We start from the raw sequence: 21360 nt of genomic DNA on the forward strand, positions 1-21360 counted from the left end.
AAATGAGAAAACAGCAAAGCTACTCCTGTGCCTTTGAGTGACGTCCCAGCAAGGCTCACAAGCAGCTGCAGCACCCCAATTCACATATTGTTACACCCATGCCAACTTCAGTGGCATACTTCCGGACCACTGACTGTTTTTGACTGCTGACCACAGGATGGTGGTAAATGATTGTCTTGATGCTGGGTACCTCCTTGGTGCCACTGCATTAATCTCAGTGTGTTGGTGCCATCTGTAGCACTGCAACTGCTCACTTGTCACTGCTGATGGAGTGGAAACAACTTACAGCTAAGACAAAATTTAAGAAGTGGCTGCCTGAGTGCTTTTGCTTGATTTCAATCCAACAGGTATGTTGGAGACAACCACACAGGCAAAAAGTCTTCCTGTCCTCATGTAGGCTGAGCATAGAGATGACTGAAGTACAGCCCATGGGCTAGTGTGCCCCCCACTACTTGAAGCACACTGGCCAGCACCTCGAGGATGTCTCACTAAGCAACTGACAGCTGGCATGAAGACGCTTGATGTGCTCTTGTGATCCTGAGCCCCTCAAACCACCCCACAGCTGATATCTGACTCTTCCTCCACCTTTCAGAGTGAGGCAGTGGAAGGGTTTGATTTCTCTGGTACAGGCCATTTCACCACTTGCTTTTGCAACCTGTACTGGGCAGGAATTAGTTAGGAATAGCATTTGTGGCATTTTCCGACAGAGACAAGAAGCACAGCTTTTGGTACCTCACCCATGACGGTGAACCACCCACCCACCAGCACTGTCCCTTCCTAATGAAAAAAGGGACTGAAATTCAACTTGCCTTGTATTTAAACTAAACTTTCCCTGGTGCACATTTAAGCCTTTCATTACCTGCTCTGCTGTTACTGATTGATAAAAATTAGTTGCCCCCCATCTTCCTTATAGTGACTCCTCATGTTTACTGAGACAGTTTTGTCTCCCTTCCGTCTTTCTGTTAAGCTGCACATGCCATGGCCTCATAATTTATTCCTATTTTCCAGATTTCTTTTTCGCACATTAACATCCCACTCTAAACCTGAATGCCATCTTCTCCCCAAACCCTGAGACAGTACAGTCAACTTTAAAGCTTCACATGACCCTTTCCATTCACATGCCAAGATAAAAAGAGGCTGTCAGAAGCTTTGAATGCCATCAAAAACATGATAACCCGTCCAAATAATTTCAACTGCTTGACTAGAAATTCCCAACTTAACATATGTGTATGCTGGGCTGTGACTCCTTGTCTACAGGGTTCCCTGACATGAAACTATTCATCGTGGTCAAATGATCCCATTTTTAACTAAAAATGTCACAAAATTCTTTGACATCTTCACAGCTATCCATCACAAACTCATGGTCATCAGCTTTATTTCTATTCCCTAAAACTTCTAACACATTAAACACAGGAGAGGGAATATACAGATCTGAGGGAATATGCCTGACAACTCCTCTCCTTGGTGCTAAACTTGTGGCTTTGTCCATCCCTGACTCTAGTAAAGACTTCTGGAGGGGAAAAAAGCCTCAACAGCAAGTTCCCCTTGCCTTCCAGAGCTGCTACTTAAAAGTTATTAGCTATCAACATACCTTGAAACTAGAGTCAGGGGATGACAATAGTGACACAGAGTGTTTTCTCTCATTCTCCGATAGAAATGGATATGATATGTAAGACATCCCAACCAGTGATCTCTTCTTTCCCTATCTGCTTTGTCAGCTGGGATTGACCAAAAGAAAGAGGTTCAGGCTGAACTTGGTATGTAGTAGCACAAAAAGACAACCAAGTAGCAGAGGATCTCTGCAGGAGGTCTCCCCTCATTAAGTAGATCTGATTTTCCACCATCATCTCCCATGATTCTCAGCTTTATCCTGCAGCTGCACAGGCAGTTCATAAGCACACATTTGGTCTGTTGTCTTAGCAAAGAAGAGCCTCCTAGGCAACACACCAAAACACAGATATAAAAGCCAAGCTGCTCCAGGTCTTTCTTTGGTTTTGACGAAAAAGTGGCTGCTTTTTAATTGTGCTCTCAGCTCATTAATATTCCTCTTCCTGCTCTAATTCTGTGCTTTACCTATACCCTCTTATAGCAGCCACTGTTTGCCCTTCACCACCCCCAGGGCTTGGACTGCCTCCCTCACACTGCTCACAACCCAGCTACACTGCTTGTGCTCCCTGGGGCAGAAGCTCTCAAGCTGTGCAGTACATGTTACAGAACCTGGGTCCTCTGTGTTGCATCCCCACCTCACCTTCCCGCTGAATCACTCATCCTCTGGGATGAGCCCTGAGGCACACTTCAGGTTTTCTGTACTTAATGATCAGTCTTTCTCTCCTTCCCCATGGCACACCATATGATTTCAAAGTTTCTCTTTTAATACTTCATACCACAGCCTCAGAGGCACATCACAGGTGACTCAAACCATCCCTTAAGACATCTGCACATCAGAGATGCTGCAGGGAGAGACACCTCCGGTTAAGCACTGCAACTAGGTCAGGAAATCACTAACAATGAACCCAAGCAATTTTTGTATCTGCCATCAATTGCCCCATTAGAGAGAGAACTTCACAAGTGCTGGTTTGGCTTTTCATATGGAATGACCATGCGAGGGAAGAGAAAGCAAGTAGGGGACTAAAAGGGGAAATATAAAGAACATAGATATAGAACTGGCAAAGCTATGTAAGTACACAAAATACAGGATGCAGAGAAGGAGGAATTCGTAAGAAAAAAGTGAAAATGCTACATCCCCCACCATTGTTTCCACAGTGGCCAGGCCAGCAGTGAAGCTGACTACGAGCAGATCAGCAGGTAAGGGACAACTTTGTGAGACCACACTGCTAACCATGACAAAGACTGACATACAGGTGACTTAAAATAAAAAGGTCTCATGTAAGTTCAATAGTAAATTAACCTCCAAAAAGTCTTGACTTTTGGACCCTTCCTTATGAAGCTTAGCCAGCCTGACACTGCCAAACTTCCTTTATCAGGCCAGTCAAAACAATTCAAGTTACTCTTTTCTTTCACCTAAATTACTGCAGGAGATACCAAGAAACGCAACTCATTACCACAAGCTTTGTAGCCTATACTAACAAATCACTGAAAATCTGTATCAGCCTGCAAGCCCACAAAAAAACAAATCAGAACTGCAAAAATAAAAAAGAGTAAGTTGGTAACAACACAGCAGCTTTTAATACTTGTACAGGACTTCTTAGATATCAACTACCCCAGCACCGGGACTCGGAACAGAAAGGCACTTACAGACTCGAGTTATTACCCTAAAACCAGATTGTGAAGCATTACAAATGCTTTCTGAAGCCAAAATATCTCTTAAGGCAGGGTTGAGATCCAAAAAGATCTAGAACTTTTTAATGATATGTGCAGACGGAAGAGCATCCATCACCCCTTCATAAAAACCAAACCACGTAGCAATCTTATAAGCATTGGTCATGAAAACATGAGTTTCCGGGGTAAAGAAGTTACTCTCATCACCTGTCACAGAACAGACATGCATAATAAATGATTTTCTGAATGGCAGCAATGATGTGTCGTACCTTTGCTGTATTCTCACAGAATCCCATTTTAGTCCTCTTTGCCTCACAACTTGGAAGACCTTTTGCCTGGGAGGGACCCCTGTTGAGGCATCCTTGGGTAAACAATAATCTGCAGAGTCCTATGTATAAGCATAAGGACACACAGCTGCATGAGAATCTGACTCTTCAACCTATCTGGCAAGCTCCTCCATATGAAGCTGCACCTCACTACCTCAAAATATAGACCCTAGATCACACCAGACTTGAGATGCGGGGTTGCTCAAAGCCGTGAAGCACAATCTTGCCTCTGCAGCCATGGCATCTCCTTCCAGGAAGACAGCCCTCCACCTACAAGGTGTAGGGCTGGATTAGTTCCTGCTTCACCACTTCATCTAAGAACAAATGCCCTCTGTGAGTACACATCAGGGAAACAATGTGCTATAGAAATCTAACTGCAGGCAATCTGGAAAAAAAAAAGTATCTTTACTAAGGGCTTATGCCATAGGCACGTATCCCACTGCTGGCAGAAGAAGACCTGGGGAAATAAGACTAAATATGGAGATTAAATCACTGCTATTAGCAGGGTTTAGGTTGCCTTTCAAGGGTGACACAGATGTGGATAACAAAGGGCTAACACATCTTTTCTATGTGCCCTTACATAACCACAGAAAAATTTAGGCTGGAAGAGACCCACAAGCTGGTTGGGATGCCTCTTCGTCCAGCAAGGACACGGTAATATCTAGGACAGACACTAACAAGCAGAAACAGCATAAACAATGATGTCAAGTCCTATTCATCTTCTTACCTCACACAGTACTTCCACTCAAATAAACCAACAAACCACCGTCTGAATCCAATACTGCCTGTCCTAACATGATATACTATAGCCGCAGAGCCTGTCCAGACAAACTCATCAAGGTTTGTCACACTAAGTAATAAGAAAGGAAGTCCTTCCATAAGCACTAATGCAAGGCAGCATGAACGCAGTAAGAAAACAGTGAGGACTTCGCTGGGAGCCTGCCTCATTCAGTGGGTTGGCTCCTGTGCCTCAGCCTTTGCTAAGCTGGGTCACCCCGCAACACCAGGAGGTGGCCATGGCTTGCTCATGATAGCCAAACCACAAGAAGTTGTAATAAGCCATCAAAAGCTTCTCCTCTCCCTCTGGCTGTGGTTACTTTTCTCATCCTCCCTTTCCTGCAATCAAGCTGATTGCTGAGTTTCCATTAAAAGATGGAAAATGCATTTTCATCAAAAAAACAAAACCAAAACCAAACAAAAACAAACAAACAAACAAACAAACAAAAAACCCAAAGAACCAACAAACAAAAAATGGAAGGAAAGAAGAAAACACCAGGCGCTGGTTACTTAAACATGCTGTCAGCACTTCAGCCATAAGGAACATTGAAATGTTCAGGGCTTTCTCTGATCTAACTCCTCTGAGAAAGTGTCTGCTCAATCTTAACAACATGCATGAATATTCTGGTAAGGAAAAAAGAAAAAAAAATATCAAAATCAGTAAGAGGAAAATGGGTTCGCTTTCCTTGTGAAAGTCTTGCTCCACCTTCACAGTGAGCAGAAGAAACTGGTTCTCCAGCATATTAACTGCAGCTACACCTGTATCCTGAGCCAAAGGGAAAACAGCTTTTAAAAAGATCTTAATGTAGATTTCTTTTGGAAGAAATAAAGCATCCCTGTTTGAGAACAGGGGTACTGTGCCGCTCAGGGACTGCGCCAGCCCCAGAAGATACTCTTCAGACCTGCTGATGGTGCAATTCACCAAAGCTTTTTCTGGAGTTCAGAGACCAAACATGAACAAAAACTGGTTTTCAAAATAACATCCCACCTTCAGACCATGTACTAATTTTGTTAAGCCAGCAAAGGATGAATAGATGAGGGTACAGGAGTTCAGCTGAGCCCCTGGCACACTTGCCACCAGCTCCTTTCATGTCCTTCTTGTCTCCCAGTGTCAAGGTTTAAACCCAATCCGGTAACTCGTTCACTCACTCCCCCCCCTGCTTTCCCTCCCCCTACTCCCAGAGGGACGGAGGGGAGAACCAAAAAGAATGCAACTCCCACGGGCTGAGATAAGAACAGTTTAGTAACTAAGGTATAACACAAATCACTACTGCTACCACCAATAATAACAATGATAAAGGAAATAACAAGGGAAGAGAATACATCACCTCACCACCAACCAACCAATAACTCGCCCCCCAGCCCGACCAAGCACCGACCCATACCTCCTCCAACCCTGCAGTCTCCCAGTCCTTTCGGCTAACTCCCAGTTAACCTCCTGGGCATGACTTGCTGTGGTATGGAATACCTCTTTGGTCAGTTTGGGTCAGGTGTCCTGTCTCTGCTTCCTCCTGGCTTCCCCTCCTCTCTGGCAGAGCATGAGGCTCGCAAAGTCCTTGGCCAAACCAAAACATTGCTATCAGCTCTGTTCCCAGGCCGAAAGTCAAAACACTGCACTGCACCAGCTACCAAGAAGGAGAAACATGACTGCTACTGCTGAACCCAGGACACCCAGTAACACTAATCATGCCAACAGAAGGATCCAGAGATGATCTGCATGGCCTGTTGAGCATGGGGCTGTTGAAGGACCACTGTGCTCACAGGCTCATTACCCGAACAGACATACAAAATAAGGGAAACCCTTAAAAATCAGCTACATGAGTTACCTGATGCTCTGTAATACAGTATTCCATAGCACCACTTCTCACTACTCTGATTTGCATGGGTCAAGGTAAATACGTGAGGTATGTCTCCTCTCTGAATTACCATATTTTTTAAGTGAAGAAGTTCATTACAGCACCCCTTGGAAAAGGAGCAATGCAAACCCACTAGACACATTTGAAAAGATTCTTAACCATGAACAAAACACATCAAATGTAAAGCAAGGAGACAAGGTGGGAGATCATGTCAAAAGAGATAAAAGTAGAAGAGGAGAGAGGCCACACTGCATAATGTTGAGGACAGAAATAGGCCTGTATTGCCTAAATTGATGAGAACTATGAACACAAAAAAAGGGTGTATCATGAACTTAGATAAAAATTAAGTTTGGTGGAACAGAATTTTTACCTTTGTGTAGGTCAGTCTTTCAGTTAAAATAAGTATAAAAAATGCTAAGCACAGCACAGCACTCTGCTCAAGGGTGCTATCAGGAATTCAGTAATGATGCATTTATGATATTCATTAACTTAAAGACATAAATATCTGCAATAACTAACTCGTTAGAAAGGCAACTAACGTTCACCAGGACGACGCACAATTGACCAAAATCAGCAAGAACTAAATTAGTACTAAACTGCTGCAGGAGGAAAAGAAGAAAAGTACCATGTTACTGAAAAAGCCCCATTGCTTCTTAGTAAGTGGGGACCCATGGACGAAGCACAGGACTCCGGCAGAGGGTAAAAAAATAAACTTAAGTGCTTCCTTGTTGCCTGCACTTGAAGTGAATATGGCAGTGGGAAACCAGATCTGGGCAGAGAAAGAGGACAAAATCATCTCTATTTACAAGGATGGAAACATATCTATTTCCCTTCCCTTTGTGTTTGAGCTTCAGCTTATTTTTCTTAACCTTAAAATGTATTTCATTTTTTTCAATTTGTAGTGACACTGAGGAATTGACATTTTCCAGTTCACAAAGCACATTGTCTTCAACCAGTCTACATCCTGGCAAATGCAGAGCCACACCACCTGCTTTAAAGACCAGTTACATTAAGTCAGTGAACTGGACAATTACTTTCATAAAAAATAGAAAAAAATTAGTCCTTGAGTAAGTTTCTTTCTTAGATTTGTAAAAGTCCAAATAAAAAAGGGAATAAATTCAGCTAAAGTTTGCAACGACTTAATAGGAACTTAATAAAATGCTGTTCATTAGCTGGATCACACAAACCTGAGCATGCAGACAGTCATACATCAGACTGAAGTGGTAGTGAGGTCTGAATACTGTTGGCTTAAAAGGTTACAGGTGTGGACCAATCTTCTTGTGCACAAATCCTCATTTCTGCTGCAAATAAAAGCCTGGCTTTACTCAAGCCAGGTCAAACCTCTGAGTCTGCTGCAGAGAAGGGCACTGTTTCTAATTGAGTCAGCTTCCTTTGGGAACTGAGAAACAGCTGTACTTGCTGTATTCAAAAGAACCAAATTTTAAAGCTTAATGCTTAAATTCAGGCTATGTGACTACAAGATTAGGAGCTGGTATTAACTCATGCAAAGAGAAAAAGGAGGCCTTCAATTCAATTCAAAAGTAAAAAAACTCAGAAGAGATGGATGACATTTTTTATAAAGCACATTAATCCAGGAGCGAATAATGGAGGTCATGTAACAGAGATCACCTATTTAGAAGGATTCAAACAAGGCTTGAACACTTACATTGCAGAAATAGTCAGAATAGTGAAGCAAACAAGAAGGCAGGGTCAAAAGCAGAGGTGAAGAGTTTTGGGGATTTTGTAAACCCTGGTCATCCCAGGACACAGCTCACTCATCAGGATTGACACAAACTTTCCTCAGTAAGGTAGTAACATGTCCCACATTCCCTGTACTGGTTCTTTTTTTCTAAAGCATCTCAGTCATCTCCACTGGTAGTGCCAAGACAACAGCAAGGCAAGTACCACATGGAGGGACAGCCATGCTGGCTGCTGCTTCAACTCCACAAGAGCAACTATGGACAAAAGCTGGAGATGTTCCTGACAAGTGCCAGAGGCACCAAAATGTTCATCAGAAATTTAACAACAGACTAGATCCATGAGTGCCAAGAGCTGCAGCTGTAGTAATTCCCTCTGAACCCTTCCCACGCTCTTGCTCTTCCTCCAGGAACCACATCATGCAGCATGCTGTACTGCCCTCTCCCATATGTAAAAATAACCCAAACCTCAAGTTTCAGAATATCATGCTGCAGTTTACGCTGGAAGTCGAGGAAGTGGGAGATGGTCAGCTTCCCCTTCAGATCCGCTCCAAAGAAGTATGTTGTCAATGCAGAGTTGAAGCCAGTTTTCAGTGTGTTCCCTGTTGTAGACCGGTCTCTGTGACGCATTCCCATGCTGGTTTGGGAACGAATGATGCTCTGGACCTAAAAATAAGAAGGATGCTAGTTTAAAAGACAGCACTGGGGCTTATACTAGTCAAGTATCAGCACAAAGTACACCATGCTTAGATGTGCGACCTTTTTCTTCCTGAAATAATTCTTGAAAGACATAACTCAAAAATTTGGCTGAACTTAGGCTCTGGGTTTTTTTTCAGTTCTTTTTAAAGAGAGAAGAGTATGAAATGCTTAGATGACTCTTAAGAAACAATTCAGTCTGCAGATTAGCTCTCTAGCACTGATCCTAAGCCTGGTCAGCAGAGAGCAGCTTTTTCCCAGAAAAGTTGCAGGAGGAAAGAAAGCCAAAACAACTGTGGGGAAGAAAACAAACCTGCACACGTTTTGGAGCTTCCATTCTTACTATACTACACATCCTTGTCAGCTCACACCAACCTCAGTAAGCCCACACTGTATTTCCTTTCCCCTTGTGTACATAACCAGGGGTTTTCTAACCCAGAAGCACATGCACCTTGCTGCCTGCTGCTTTCTACCATGGCTAGAATCCTCCATCCCTGGGGCTGTGCAGCAAGCTGATCTGCAGGCAGGGACTGACCCACCTGCAACAAAGAGCTCTTCAAAAGTCCTACAGGCTGCATCAGGCCAAATACAATCCCAACGGCAGCACTAGCAGAATAAATCATGCAGAAGTATCTGAGTTACTGGCAGACCAGGATATTTGCACAAAGACAGCCAAGTGTGAAAGCACACATTATAAGAGCAATATCTCAGACAAACCACACAGGCAACCTTCCTCCTTCTTCTCCTCTGAGCTCTCAGTAGTGCCCTGGTGCCTTCTTGAAAGCACTGCTCAACTTGAGCTGATGCTATGGCACACAGCGAGGACATGCAGGACAACTTCCCTGACCCCTACAACAAAAGGTTGAACATCAAGGATGCCACAGCCTGAAAAATCAAGAGTTTGTTATTGTAAGGGTCCTGTGCTAATTTAAGGGGACAGCCAAGCCAAGTATTCAATCCCTTCCTCTCTCCATCCCCAAGTATCCTACTACCCCCTTCCCAGCATCTACCCATCTGAACGATTGCTGCTGGGACATAAGAAGCCAGGCTTATTTTTTGTGTAACAACTCATCTCTTCCAACAAGGCAGCAGCAGGATTCATTTTAAGGATGTGTAAGAAAGAAGGGAAAAAAGAGCTACCTGGTGTGCTGCCTGGCACTCAGCATAGTCTCAACAGCAGAGACTTCCCGAAGCTCCAGCTAACACTGCTGCTTTACCTTCAGCCTCTTCCTCCTGTTGACAAAAGCTGGAGGAAGAAAAACAGCTGCCAAGAGCCCCAGCCGTCGAAAGGATGCCAAAACCTTGTTATCATGGTATATGGTGTGTTCATTTTTTTCCTAACAACGGAGCGAACGTTGAAACTACCCCAAAGGGGATGCTGTGGAGGAGAACACTGCATGTTGCTGCTGGGCTTCCCCCACTTGAAATGCTGCCTCTGAAACACAGACTCCTGGCTATTCTTCCACTACAAAGAAAAATCAAGTCAGAGGAAAAAAAAACAAAACCCCATAAAAAAAGGTTTTGAGGCTTTTTGTTAAACACGCACTATGATGCAAGGAAGGATTTTTGCCCTGTAAATAGCATCTCCTTATTTTGCTTTGTGCTCCACTTTAACTGCAAGACCTGCAAGCACATTTAGGAGACAAATATTTATAAACTGTCTGAAGCAATGCAGTTTATGACCAGCTTGGAAAAATGCCCCTGTTTCTGCAGAAGTGAATGTTTACCACATTGCAGACTGTTCAATAGAGCATGTTTTCTTGGGTGTTATTTATATGGCATCCTACACCACGCTTTCTCTCAGAAAAGAAAGGAAAAAAGTGTCCTACAGTTTGAAAATCCATCTGTAGGCACTGAAGCCAAAATTATTTGGCTGGTCCCTATCTTAGGCAATCCATCCAACACCAAGAAAGGCAGGAAACCACTGCAAGAAGCTGCCCTCCAGCCCAGCCAGTGCTGTCCTCCCCCACAGTTCATCGATCATACTCTGATGTGAAGCACAGAGATGCTTCCCTGCCTTTTGTGTGTATTTCAGCCTAAGTGTTTGTGTTCTGTTCCACCTTTTGCACCAGACAAGGAAAACCAATTAAAAAATCAATGAAAATAGTTAATGGTTTGACAAGAAATCACAAGTAACACTGCCTGCAAGTTTACTACTTTTCATTCAGCTTTTTAATTAAAACTAGAAAAGTAAGCAAACAATTTACATGCTGATGCAGGCACTGAGCTATTCAGCACTATCCATTGATCATATGTATCAGGTGGGGAAAAAATCTGAGGCTCTTCAGTGAGGCTTGGAGAAATTCAGTATTTTCTTATTAGGTAGCTGAAGCCTCTGACTTGCTTGCATATTAGCTAAATTACTGCAAGTAATTTCCTTTCTTGATGAATACTCTTAAGGTTTTGCAGACATTAATGAGAAGAGGAACCCGCTGCTGGGTGTCTCCAATGACTATGTGTGAAAAACGAGTATGAAATTCATTTCCATGAGCTCATAGCTATCAGGGACAGTATGATGCTTCTCTGGCGACCCTTTTCTTTCCCTTCTTCTTCTACCCATTCTCCTCAAAGCAATGTTGCTCTTTTAAGCTGATGTTACCTCTGTCGGCAAATCTCCTTGAAGGGCTAGTTCCAGCTGCCCCTACCAGGTAAGATGTGTATGGGACAAATCTGCAAACCCTGCCATCCTTCATGTTTACTCAGGCATTTACACAAGGAGTGAAACAGAGTATACAAAATGTTGTGTGTGTTATATGTTTATTGCTATATATGTGCCTCCTGCTGAAGCTATTAATTATCTTTGGGAAGTGCAGCAAATAGGTTATAGTGATACCTGCGAAAGTACTGCCAGCTGCTTCTCACTTTCCAAAACAGCTCCTTCATTCTCTGACTCAAAAGCTGTGGAAGATCAGACTTCACCAAAATATTCTGATGCTACCCAGGAATTTTATTCCCTTATATAGAGGCAGTGACGCATGTAACAAGCTTAACAAAAGTATGTTCCCCTTCTAAGGACATTTATATGACTTAATGCACAGATAATGTCCCTTTGCCTACCAGATGATCTGAGATAATCCGATTTTGTACCTTCATCTTCATAGCACTTCTGAAACATTCATCCTCAAGAAGCATTCTTACTTTACATGGCTAATAAAAGAGCCAAACATGACACCTGCGCTCGTACCTTGGCATCACTACATTGTTGGTAGGCGGTTAACTGTTTCCCACTTTTCTTGAATTCATTTATCTCCATAATTGATTTCACTCTAAAACATTAGTAGCTAGTATAAAACACTCTTGAATTGTTAAATATTATCAGATTGGTGCAGTGGAGTGCTGTATTCCTGCACTGTGCAAGCAGAAGGAAGAACAGTATTTCTTTTTTTTTACTTGGGAAAACAGGAAACTTCGTTTTCCATAGCTAGATCAGTAGCTTGTAGGGAGGCAGTGTCAAACAGCACAATAACCTGTACACGGCTGTGTATTCAAATACGCACTTAAAGGAACATGAACAAACTGCTGTGTTTACATTACAAACTGTCAAGTGAAAGGATATCATATTGGAGAGAAATATACTCCATTCTTCTCCAAAGCTTGCAGAAACATATAAAACGTACAGCTCTGGAGCAAACTCATAGTAATGACATCATACCCACAGGTAATAATTCAAGGAGGATGACTGCAAAAGATTAGGAGGAGGGAATTAATTAAACAGACCTGCTTTGCCACTAGTACTTCCCATTTATAAGCAAGCACTCCAAGCATGCCCTCTTAAGGACTCTTCCAAAGTTAACCAGTCTTTCAATCAACTGATGAGTAAGAATTTGTAACTAGATTATTCACGGCTGTTTTGTTCTTAGATATCAGTAAACAGCTTTTCACCTTCACCAAATATGGATGTCCTCCAGCGTAAAGAGCCTGGCAAGGGCAGGTTATTTTTTTAAACCAGAGAGTACAATTTCCTTTGCCCAGAAGCAGAAGCTTCCACTTGCCCACTAAACATACTGCTCTAAGGGATATCGGGTCACAGAAGTGCCAGGGGCCACATGAATATTAGGCAGATTAGTGAGTGGTGTATCTCCTCTACCTTGTTCTTCTGTAACAGAGATGGTGAGTTTCCAACCAACCGGTCAATTCCCTTGTTTGCAAATGCATTTATTTTCCTTTCATGAGTAGCACACACTGGGAGCTTTGCTAATATTCAGGGACTTCAGGATGTTTATGAGTTTCCAAAGCCTTAAGGCTGTTTCCTACATAGGTAAGAAAACCATACCTTCTGCCTCAGGAGGTCAGATCTCTCCACTGACAACTCAAGTCTTCAATGTATTCTCACGCTAACACAATCACAAACTACAGCTTTCAGGAGGACCTCACTAGTGTGAGACATGCAGGCTAAGCTCATTAAAAAGCTTGCATCAAGCTCCCTGTTGATGAAACCTTGTAAGTAGTAGGGGGAAAAAAACCACCCTAATAACATGCTTTCGATTACATGGAAATAAGTGGCTAAATTCTTCTTCGAAGCAGACTCATCCTAGTTATTCTCTGAAGACAAACAAAATTAAGGAATGCAGTAAAAGCTGTGGAAGAGAACAGGATCAAAATCCTATGACACCAGTAGAGTGAAAAAAATTCTTTATCTACATTGGAGGTAACATCTTGTAAAGAAAGATACCTTGGTGACAAAGTCATAGCAAATCAGAGTTTATACTTAAAGTTGTCCTAGTTGAGTGAAAAACTGCCTTGAAATATCCAGTTAAAAAACAAAAAGAACAAAGGCAGGCACTAAGGCAAGACAGAAGAAAAAGACGTAAACCAGCACTAACCACAAAAATAATTCACAATGACATTGCAGAGGAGTGCTGCACTTATGACTAAGATGCCATAGCATTAAGAACTCAACCTGTCATTCAACTTGCCTGCTCAAACTCTTCCATGTCCACCTCACCGTCACCGTTCAGATCAAACATCTTAAAGGCAATTTCAAAATTCCTCTGGGGAGCTACATAAAAAGAAAACAAGGCAATACAAAACAAACACCAGTTAATAAAGATACAAAAGCTCAATAAAACCAGCACAAGTTCAGAATGACTTTATCCAAATGCAATTTTCTGCAATTCTTGCAATTTTAATATGAAAATACAGTTCTTGGGAACCTCTAACTACAGGCTTCATGGAGCTCCCTTTACCAAAGGTCTCAGCAAGGAGGCTGGGAGGAGGAGATGCTTTTTGAACAAAATTTATTACATTTACAGGTAGAAAAAACCAAGACAACATCTTATATTTCTACTAACAATCAACAGAAGACAATGCTGTAGAAAGAGCTTCAGCCCGCTTCATAAAGCGGAACACCAATTTGGCCAGAGGACATTCCTTCAGCACTGCAGAGCACTCTCAATGCTTTGTGAAGCAGCCAGTGGGTGAGGAGCAGACATGGACTTTGAGTAATTCTATCCCAGGCTCAGCTCTTGTCTTGTGCTACAAATTTAAACAAATCATTACCAATTCTGTCTCAGTCCAGTTATGACATTGAGATAACGCACGAGCTGATGCTCACCAGCTAAGACACACTCGCGGTAGTGTGGTACCTTATTTTTCATTGCATTTAGTTTATGTTGTCATGGCCTATCTAGTCAGAACTCTGCAAAAGTACTGCATCACAGCAAAACCACATTCCTTCCCCTGCATCCCACCAAAGAATTTCAGTATGCTTCCAATTCGGGCTCTGTAATACATCAGCATTTAAAGCTACACCACACTGCCACATTTTTTTCCAAATTAAGTTAATATATGAGAATTTGTCTTGCTCTGCTACTTTCAAATACATACCACCTACAGGAACTTTGGTGTTTGCTGGGATTTCTAGGGAACCCTCTAGGCTATAGCTAGTGCTTAAATTGCAATCTTAAATGACAATTAAAACTTGGCACCTTTTTTGTGTTCTGAAGATAGCTCTTCCATACCCAAATCTGGCAGGAGGATGTACATCACTGGTGAAGCTCATCCCCCTTTAATGTAATCTGTTGCAATCAACTTTGAGTATTTCTTGCGGATGCTCAAAAAGGAATGAGTTTCTGCAACTGCCCTTCTGTGCTAATGCATCTCCCAGATGGAGGTGGAAGGGAGGATGCAAAGATGAATCACTCAGACAAAAAGAAATTAATATGGAATTAACTGAACTGAATTTTGGACATTAGTTACAGCTTCAGCTTAAGGCCAGGAGACTTTTACAGGTTTTGCTCTTACTGTAATAAACTGTAGTACTTTTATCACTACAAGATTCAGCAGAGTTAATGAGATCACATTTTCACTTTCTGCCTTAAACAGATGTGTAACAACATTAAACTCAATGGCAGGAATGGCCTGTAGCTAAACCACTTGACATACAGTCCTGCTGTTATCATCTCTGGATTTCCATTTTCCTCATGCCACTTTTTGGAGGTTTTAAATTCCAAACACCACATGGATAAGCAATGTTTCCTACAAGCCAGGCAATTGCCAGCAGCACATGGTGGGTTATCCCTACACAACCCTGCAGCAGAAGCCCTGCCTCCTCCACTCAGCTTCTCTGTCCTGTCTGCTGGGATGAGACCTTTGCTCACCATCACTTGTTAATTCTGCATGAGCTGAGCTATAATCAGGGGGAGTGGCTGTGCCCAACACCAACTTTACAATCTCTCCAATGATGCAATCTAATTAAAGGGATTGATATAAAAAGCCTCCTCTGTAGCCATCCTTCATTTCCAGTGATTAATTCCACAATTATATTAAATAATAAATATTAAGCACCTTCCAGCTACCCTCTTAGTGTTTCTATAACACATCCAATGTTATTCAGTTGAATTGCAAGTACCGCATGAAAGCCTGGAAGCAATTTCTTCTTAGCCACAAAAATCTAGTGCTGCATGGAAAATGTTGTTTCCTCTATGAGGAAAAGTAGGAATATGCAGAACTCTCAAACAGATACAAGATACTAGAAAAAGAGCAATTCACACATCTCATCTTTCTTCCCCTATTTTCTCTGCCAGGGTACAATGATGCATATTGTGAGATAGGAAAATATTTTACTCCTGTTAAAAATGGGTGTAATTTTTTTGGTGAGTGCCCTCCCTTCCCCTTTTTCTTTACGGAAATACATTATACCATGTTCCATTTGTACCAACAGGGTGAACAGAGAAAGTGAGATACTTAACTTACCCCTCCCAAAGTCCATTTCCTTCCTTTCCTTTCTCTAATACACATTTTCAAGAGCAGTTTATCTAACTCCCAGAGGAGAACATCACTTGCAAAATTAAAATGAACAGTTCAGCACCAAAAATCTGCAGGGTCAGTATTTTTGAAGGACAGGGAAAGAAAGTAGCTTTAAATTGGCAAATTTAATTACTTCAACCCTTTAGCTAATAAATGACACAACCCGTTTCTTCCTCTGATCTGCATATCCAACTCCAATTACTTGTAATGACACATATCCAACAAATGTGAGTATGAACCAGGGAAACCAGAGGGCACCAAAGACAATTAGTTCATCCCACTCCTGCTCAGGAGGAAATGTTCATTAAGATGCATGTCCCTGAATGTATTGGTCCCAGACAAGATGATTTCTGCCTCTCCTCTTAGGCATGACGTTTCTGCTCAGGATTTATTGAGGAAGAGTCATCCCAATGGCAGCTGACTCCCCTTGCCCATCCTGCCCCACTACTCGTGGTTACATCAGCTTTTACAACCTCCATTTTTCTTCTTCCTGTTGTATTTACGTATTTCAGAAATTTGCAGACCATAAGAGCAGCAGATACCAGTTTGCCTAGTTAAACTTAGCTTTCCCCCCATCTTTTATTCTGCCCCAAATTTTACCGTTCTTGACTGCAGTGTCTCCAGATTTCCCCACCACTTCCTTAATTAAAACGCACCAAAATGAACACAATATTCCTCCTGCAATAGTTATTAAAACCACTTAAAGGACTGTTTGCTTTTAAAACAGTGCAATGCCTGTCTTTATAAGGGAAAACCACTTCTGCTCTTTTTCCAAGTGCTTTGCTGCATTTTCAGCTCTCTGATTTTGTGAGCTATCTCCTTGCCATCCTTTTTGACATTATTAAGAATCAAGATGTTTCATTGCATCTCATTTCCTTTGGGCAATGAGTCAGGAACTGGTGAGAGCAACTGCAGTTTCTTTTCCAGTTTTATTTCTAGTCTGTAGGTGTTCAGGATATGACTTCCTAATGATTCTTCCAAATCATTAACATGAAAACATGGTACTGGTGCCCACAACAATGCCAACTGATGTTACGTACTTCTAGCTTGTAGATATTTGTAACTGTAGCTAAAAAGATCAGGTTGAAATCGTTCCGTAGATCTATAGGTCCATCAGCTCTACACACCAAGGTGCTTTTCGACTCACCAGGGAGTTAGTGCAAAGGACAATTAATATTTTTCTTAACTCATTTGTTCAAATGAAACATTATGGAACAGAAAGGCAATAATAAAAGCAAAAAGCCACACAGTAACATTATGAAGATGACCAGCCTCAACCAGACAAACAGATGATAAGCAGCAGCACTGACCATACTGAAAAAAACCCCACTCTATCCATCAGTATAAAGCTCCAGAGAACCTCTGAGGGATTAGATGGTTTGATGAGGCATCTTTAAGTCAATTATGTCATTTTCAACTATTTTCAATTATTCAATGGACCAATGTGTAGCACTCAATTGCTCTTTATTGCCATTTACTCTCACCAGAAGCAATGCATTCTTGAAAGACAGCAAATGCTCACTGATGAGAAAAGCCATATTTTACTATTTTTACGCTCATGTGATCTTCCCACCAAGCTCAATACTCACAAAAATTGTCTACAGAACACCCACCTCCAGCAGAGGTACTGCATTTTAAGAAAACTATTTTTAACACCCTTTTTGAGAATAAACATTGCACCCTTCAGGTGAAGTTGAGAATTTCTTTGACAAAGTAGGGTGGGTTTTGGTGATGTTACCTAAAGGATGTAAAAATTCTGTCTACTCCTTTGAAAACCCTGAAATTTCTCATCTTCCATTGGGAATTCAAACACAAAAGAGCTCAAGCCTCCCATATTGATCTCAAAGCCCAGTAATGACCCAAGCAACACCAGTGTGGGAAGAAAGATCAAGAATTTGGCTGGGGAGTTATTCTGAGGAAAGTTAATCACTAGGAATTAAATACTCTGTGAACACTTATTTCCCATCTATCTAAAAATTAAGAAAAAATATATTTGCAAAGGCCACAGTACCCTGAAACTAATAAAATGTCTCTTCACAATCAATTACAAATTAACACAGTCCTCTCCTAAAGTACAGACAGGTTTTCATTTAGAGAGATGGATGCTCAAGCCTTGCAGCTGTAATTGTACTTTTTCTTTTCCTCTTTAAGGCCACAGCATTAAAAAAAAAAAGCTTACCTTTTCCTCCAGCCAAAGATTAATCAAATTTCCCCACCCCCTTAAGTTATGTGAATCAACACGGTCATTATTCTATCTCACTTCGCACAGCAGTATTTTAGCCAAGAAATGTTTCTGTACCTTTTTGAATTGGAACACTTCTGTCTGACGGAAGGAATCAGGGTCATAGATGAGCTCACCCTTACAAAATCACAGCCTGCAGCCCAGCATCAGTATTTAGTTTATTGTTAGCAACTGCATCAGGAACAGAGAAAGATGATGTGCTTTCACATAATGAATTTTAAAATGCTCTGATTTTTTTTTTTTTTTTTTTGAAAACAGAGTTACAGCTTCATAGGGCACAAACCACCCATAGAATACAGACAGTTGAGCCCCAGCTACAATATATATATATATGGGGGGAAACCCCACTAAACCGTCCTAATGCTGCATGTATTTTCCTTTCAAATTATTCCACTATTTCAGAAAAATCCAAATCCCACCAACTTTTTTTTTTGCTGGTCTTGCAAGGTAAAAACACCACCACTGCTAACTGTAAGGCTCTGAACAACCCAGACCAAGAGAAATCAAGCTTGTGTTAGCTCCTCACTCTGAATCCATGCTGAGGGTTGACATGTTTAAACCCAGACATGTGGATTCAAGCTCTACTTGAGTACCAAGCCCCAAGGTTACTGAGCTGCACATGCCCACATTGTCACCAGAGACAGCGTCAGGCACTCAACAGAAGACTAATAAGGGGTTAACTAGTACAGTTGACAGGTAAAATCCAAAATAAACTGTCATCTTGTACAGAAGAACATGGATCAGACACAGGCATAAGGAACAGCTAAAGGATCAGCAATGTGAAGAGATGCTCTGATCCACCTTTGGAAAGTTGTCCCATGACAGTTTGCTACCTCCAGATACAGAAATTTGTGCCAAGCATGCAGTACATTTTTCCTTGGAGTGATGTCCCAGATAATGCCATTTTTCATCTTTCATCTTCCTTCTACTTAGGCAATAAAGAAATTAAAGAAAAAATACTATGCTGCTTTACATTTTTATTTTGCTTGTTAGCTTATGAACCAAAGAAACTGAGTAATTTTAACACCAAATTTTGTATTTTGTCTTTAACATCAAATACACGCCTCAGTTGAGAGAATGTGACAGCGCCTCAGCTGGCGTACAAGACTTACCTTTCAACAGCTTCTCAGCAGTTGCCACATGACTTGTATAACACTGCTGGAAATCAAGATTCTCTCTTAAATGACACCCTGAAATAAGGACCTGGTAAAAAAACTGTGGAAATGGCAGCTCCAGACAAAGGTCATTAGAAGCTGCACCCTCCAGAGAACCCCTGGAGAAACAGGACACCCCAAACATCTGCAGGCTCTGGGATATGGCTACTCTGTTTCCTAGTTCTGTAATTCTGGAACATGTCAATCAGGCTACGAATTGCTACATGCAGAGCAGTCCTTTCCCACCACAAATTTACTCTCCTCTGCGATACAGAAGGTTAGTGGAGATCCATCAGCCCACCACACCATGCAAATGCAACGGGTGAAGAGCTGAACAGACAAAGACTGCAGGCAGAGAGGGTGGTAGAACATCCTATTTCCTAACACTGGTTTTCAAGCCAGAGAGGTCCAGCTCTGCTTGGGAAGATCCCAAACTACTAATTCCAAGAAATCTGTCCAGTTTCTGTCCTTCAGCACGGCTACCAGCCCATGGCAGAAGCAGGATGCTGCCAGACAGCCCTCGGTCTGACATGAAGTAACCACGCTTACATTTGGAAGTTGGGACATGCCTTGGAAGAAGATCTCTGTGCTGCTCAGATACATCTCAGAAATCCCACACAGTGACTGGGCTGGTAGAAAGGTACTGAAGACATCCCTGCACCAGTGTAGCTGAGACGGACCCATGTATATGCATGTGGGTAAAAAGAGGGTCTTGAAAGTTTAAAGATAAAAATTAACATGAACAGTACCACAAAAAAAAAATCCTACAAACTCAAAGCAACCTTATAACTTCTTTTTTTTGTAGAAACAAGCCCTACGGCACTTACTGCTGCTTCAAAGGATTAAAACACCATTTGCAAGATAACAGATCTCACCTGTGGCAGGGAATGAGGCTGAAGACATTTGTGTCAGTCAGCAATACATATTCAAAATGGCCATAATGCAAACAGACCCTCGAGATACATCACCTGCATGCAGCAGTGTGGGAGGACATGTAGTGCCAACTCCATCGCAGGGACCTGCACAGTGCTCAGTATTTGGCCAGAAAATAACTTCCAGAGCTAGATGGCTCAGGAAATATTTCCTACACAGGTGAAAGAAAACAACAGCAACAACCAAAAAAAAAAAAAAAAAAAGAGTGAATCTATCCTAGGCAAGAGGCTTCTTGCAGGCTGCTACTCATAAGGGACAACAGCATGCCATGCTCTAGAAAGAATCCACAGGAGAACGAAAAAAGACCTGGAGGTCTGCTCCAAAAGCCCTGGCAAGAAAGTAATTACTTTGGCTAGAGCCAATGCTATTTAACCCTCCTTCCACAGCTGGGACAGTCCAGTGACAGCCCAATTACAGAAACAATACCAACTTATTCTTTTAATGCCCAGCTCCCTTTGGTACCCGTTAATCAAGTAGGCATTAGCAAGCCTGGAAAATGGACCGCGTTTGCTCTTTCTCTCCTTCCTCCACCTGCTCTGCAAGTTCAAAAGCAAAAACTTCTTTAATCAGAGAAGTGCAGTCTTTGCTTTCCTATGACATTTGAAGGACCCTGAGGAAATCCCATCAACATTTTGCTTATCCCATACTTTGCTCATCTTTCTACCTCCTCCCCAAGAAACAAGGAGTGACTGAAGCAACAGAAACCATGAGGTAGCCTTAAGGCTGATCAGTTCTCATTGCCCTTAACAGAAAGTTGTCTTTGTGAAGCTGCTAAATGCTATTTTATTAGTTGCTTCAAAAATACATTTTCACAGAAACACGGCAACTGACAAGAACAGATAGTGCTAGAGTGAAAAATCACTTGTAAATAAGATATGGTGACAGACTTAATTTTCTGTGCAATATGCAAACAGCTCTCTGCGAGCAACATACAGATGAAGCCTCCAGCCCTTTCTCCTCCTCTCCCTCTCTGGCAGCTGCCACATGGTCCACGTTTCAGAGAATACAACTGAAGTGAGCTTCAGCTCAAGCTGCAAAAACTAATTAAATGGAAAGCTTTGGGAAAAGCTCTCAAAGCCCAGCAGTGCTTTCGGCAGACCCAGGGAGATGGGCAGGAGCCATCTCAGCAGACTTGCTGGGCGCAACCCTCCC

The 21360-nt window shown here is 42.0% G+C and overlaps 2 protein-coding genes across 5 annotated transcripts in view; both read right to left on the bottom strand.

Annotated features, from left to right (window-relative positions):
- Positions 1-21360, bottom strand: part of DNAJB12 (DnaJ heat shock protein family (Hsp40) member B12) — a 138291-nt gene that overhangs the window by 50276 nt on the left and 66655 nt on the right. The window lies entirely within an intron of this gene.
- MICU1 (mitochondrial calcium uptake 1) overlaps positions 1-21360 on the bottom strand; it is a 106974-nt gene that overhangs the window by 25183 nt on the left and 60431 nt on the right. For all 4 annotated transcript variants that reach the window (XM_057403358.1, XM_057403356.1, XM_057403359.1 and 1 more), the window contains 2 exons: positions 13548-13630; positions 8404-8601 (listed from right to left, as the gene is read on the bottom strand). In XM_057403358.1, the coding sequence (XP_057259341.1) occupies positions 8404-8601; positions 13548-13630 (281 nt within the window). The remainder of the gene's footprint in view (positions 1-8403; positions 8602-13547; positions 13631-21360) is intronic.

This window comes from Pezoporus wallicus, unplaced genomic scaffold (assembly GCF_028554395.1).
Source record: "Pezoporus wallicus isolate ANWC-B61680 ecotype Strahan unplaced genomic scaffold, APGP_CSIRO_Pwel_v1 contig_4264, whole genome shotgun sequence".
Taxonomy (NCBI): Eukaryota; Metazoa; Chordata; class Aves; order Psittaciformes; family Psittacidae; genus Pezoporus; species Pezoporus wallicus.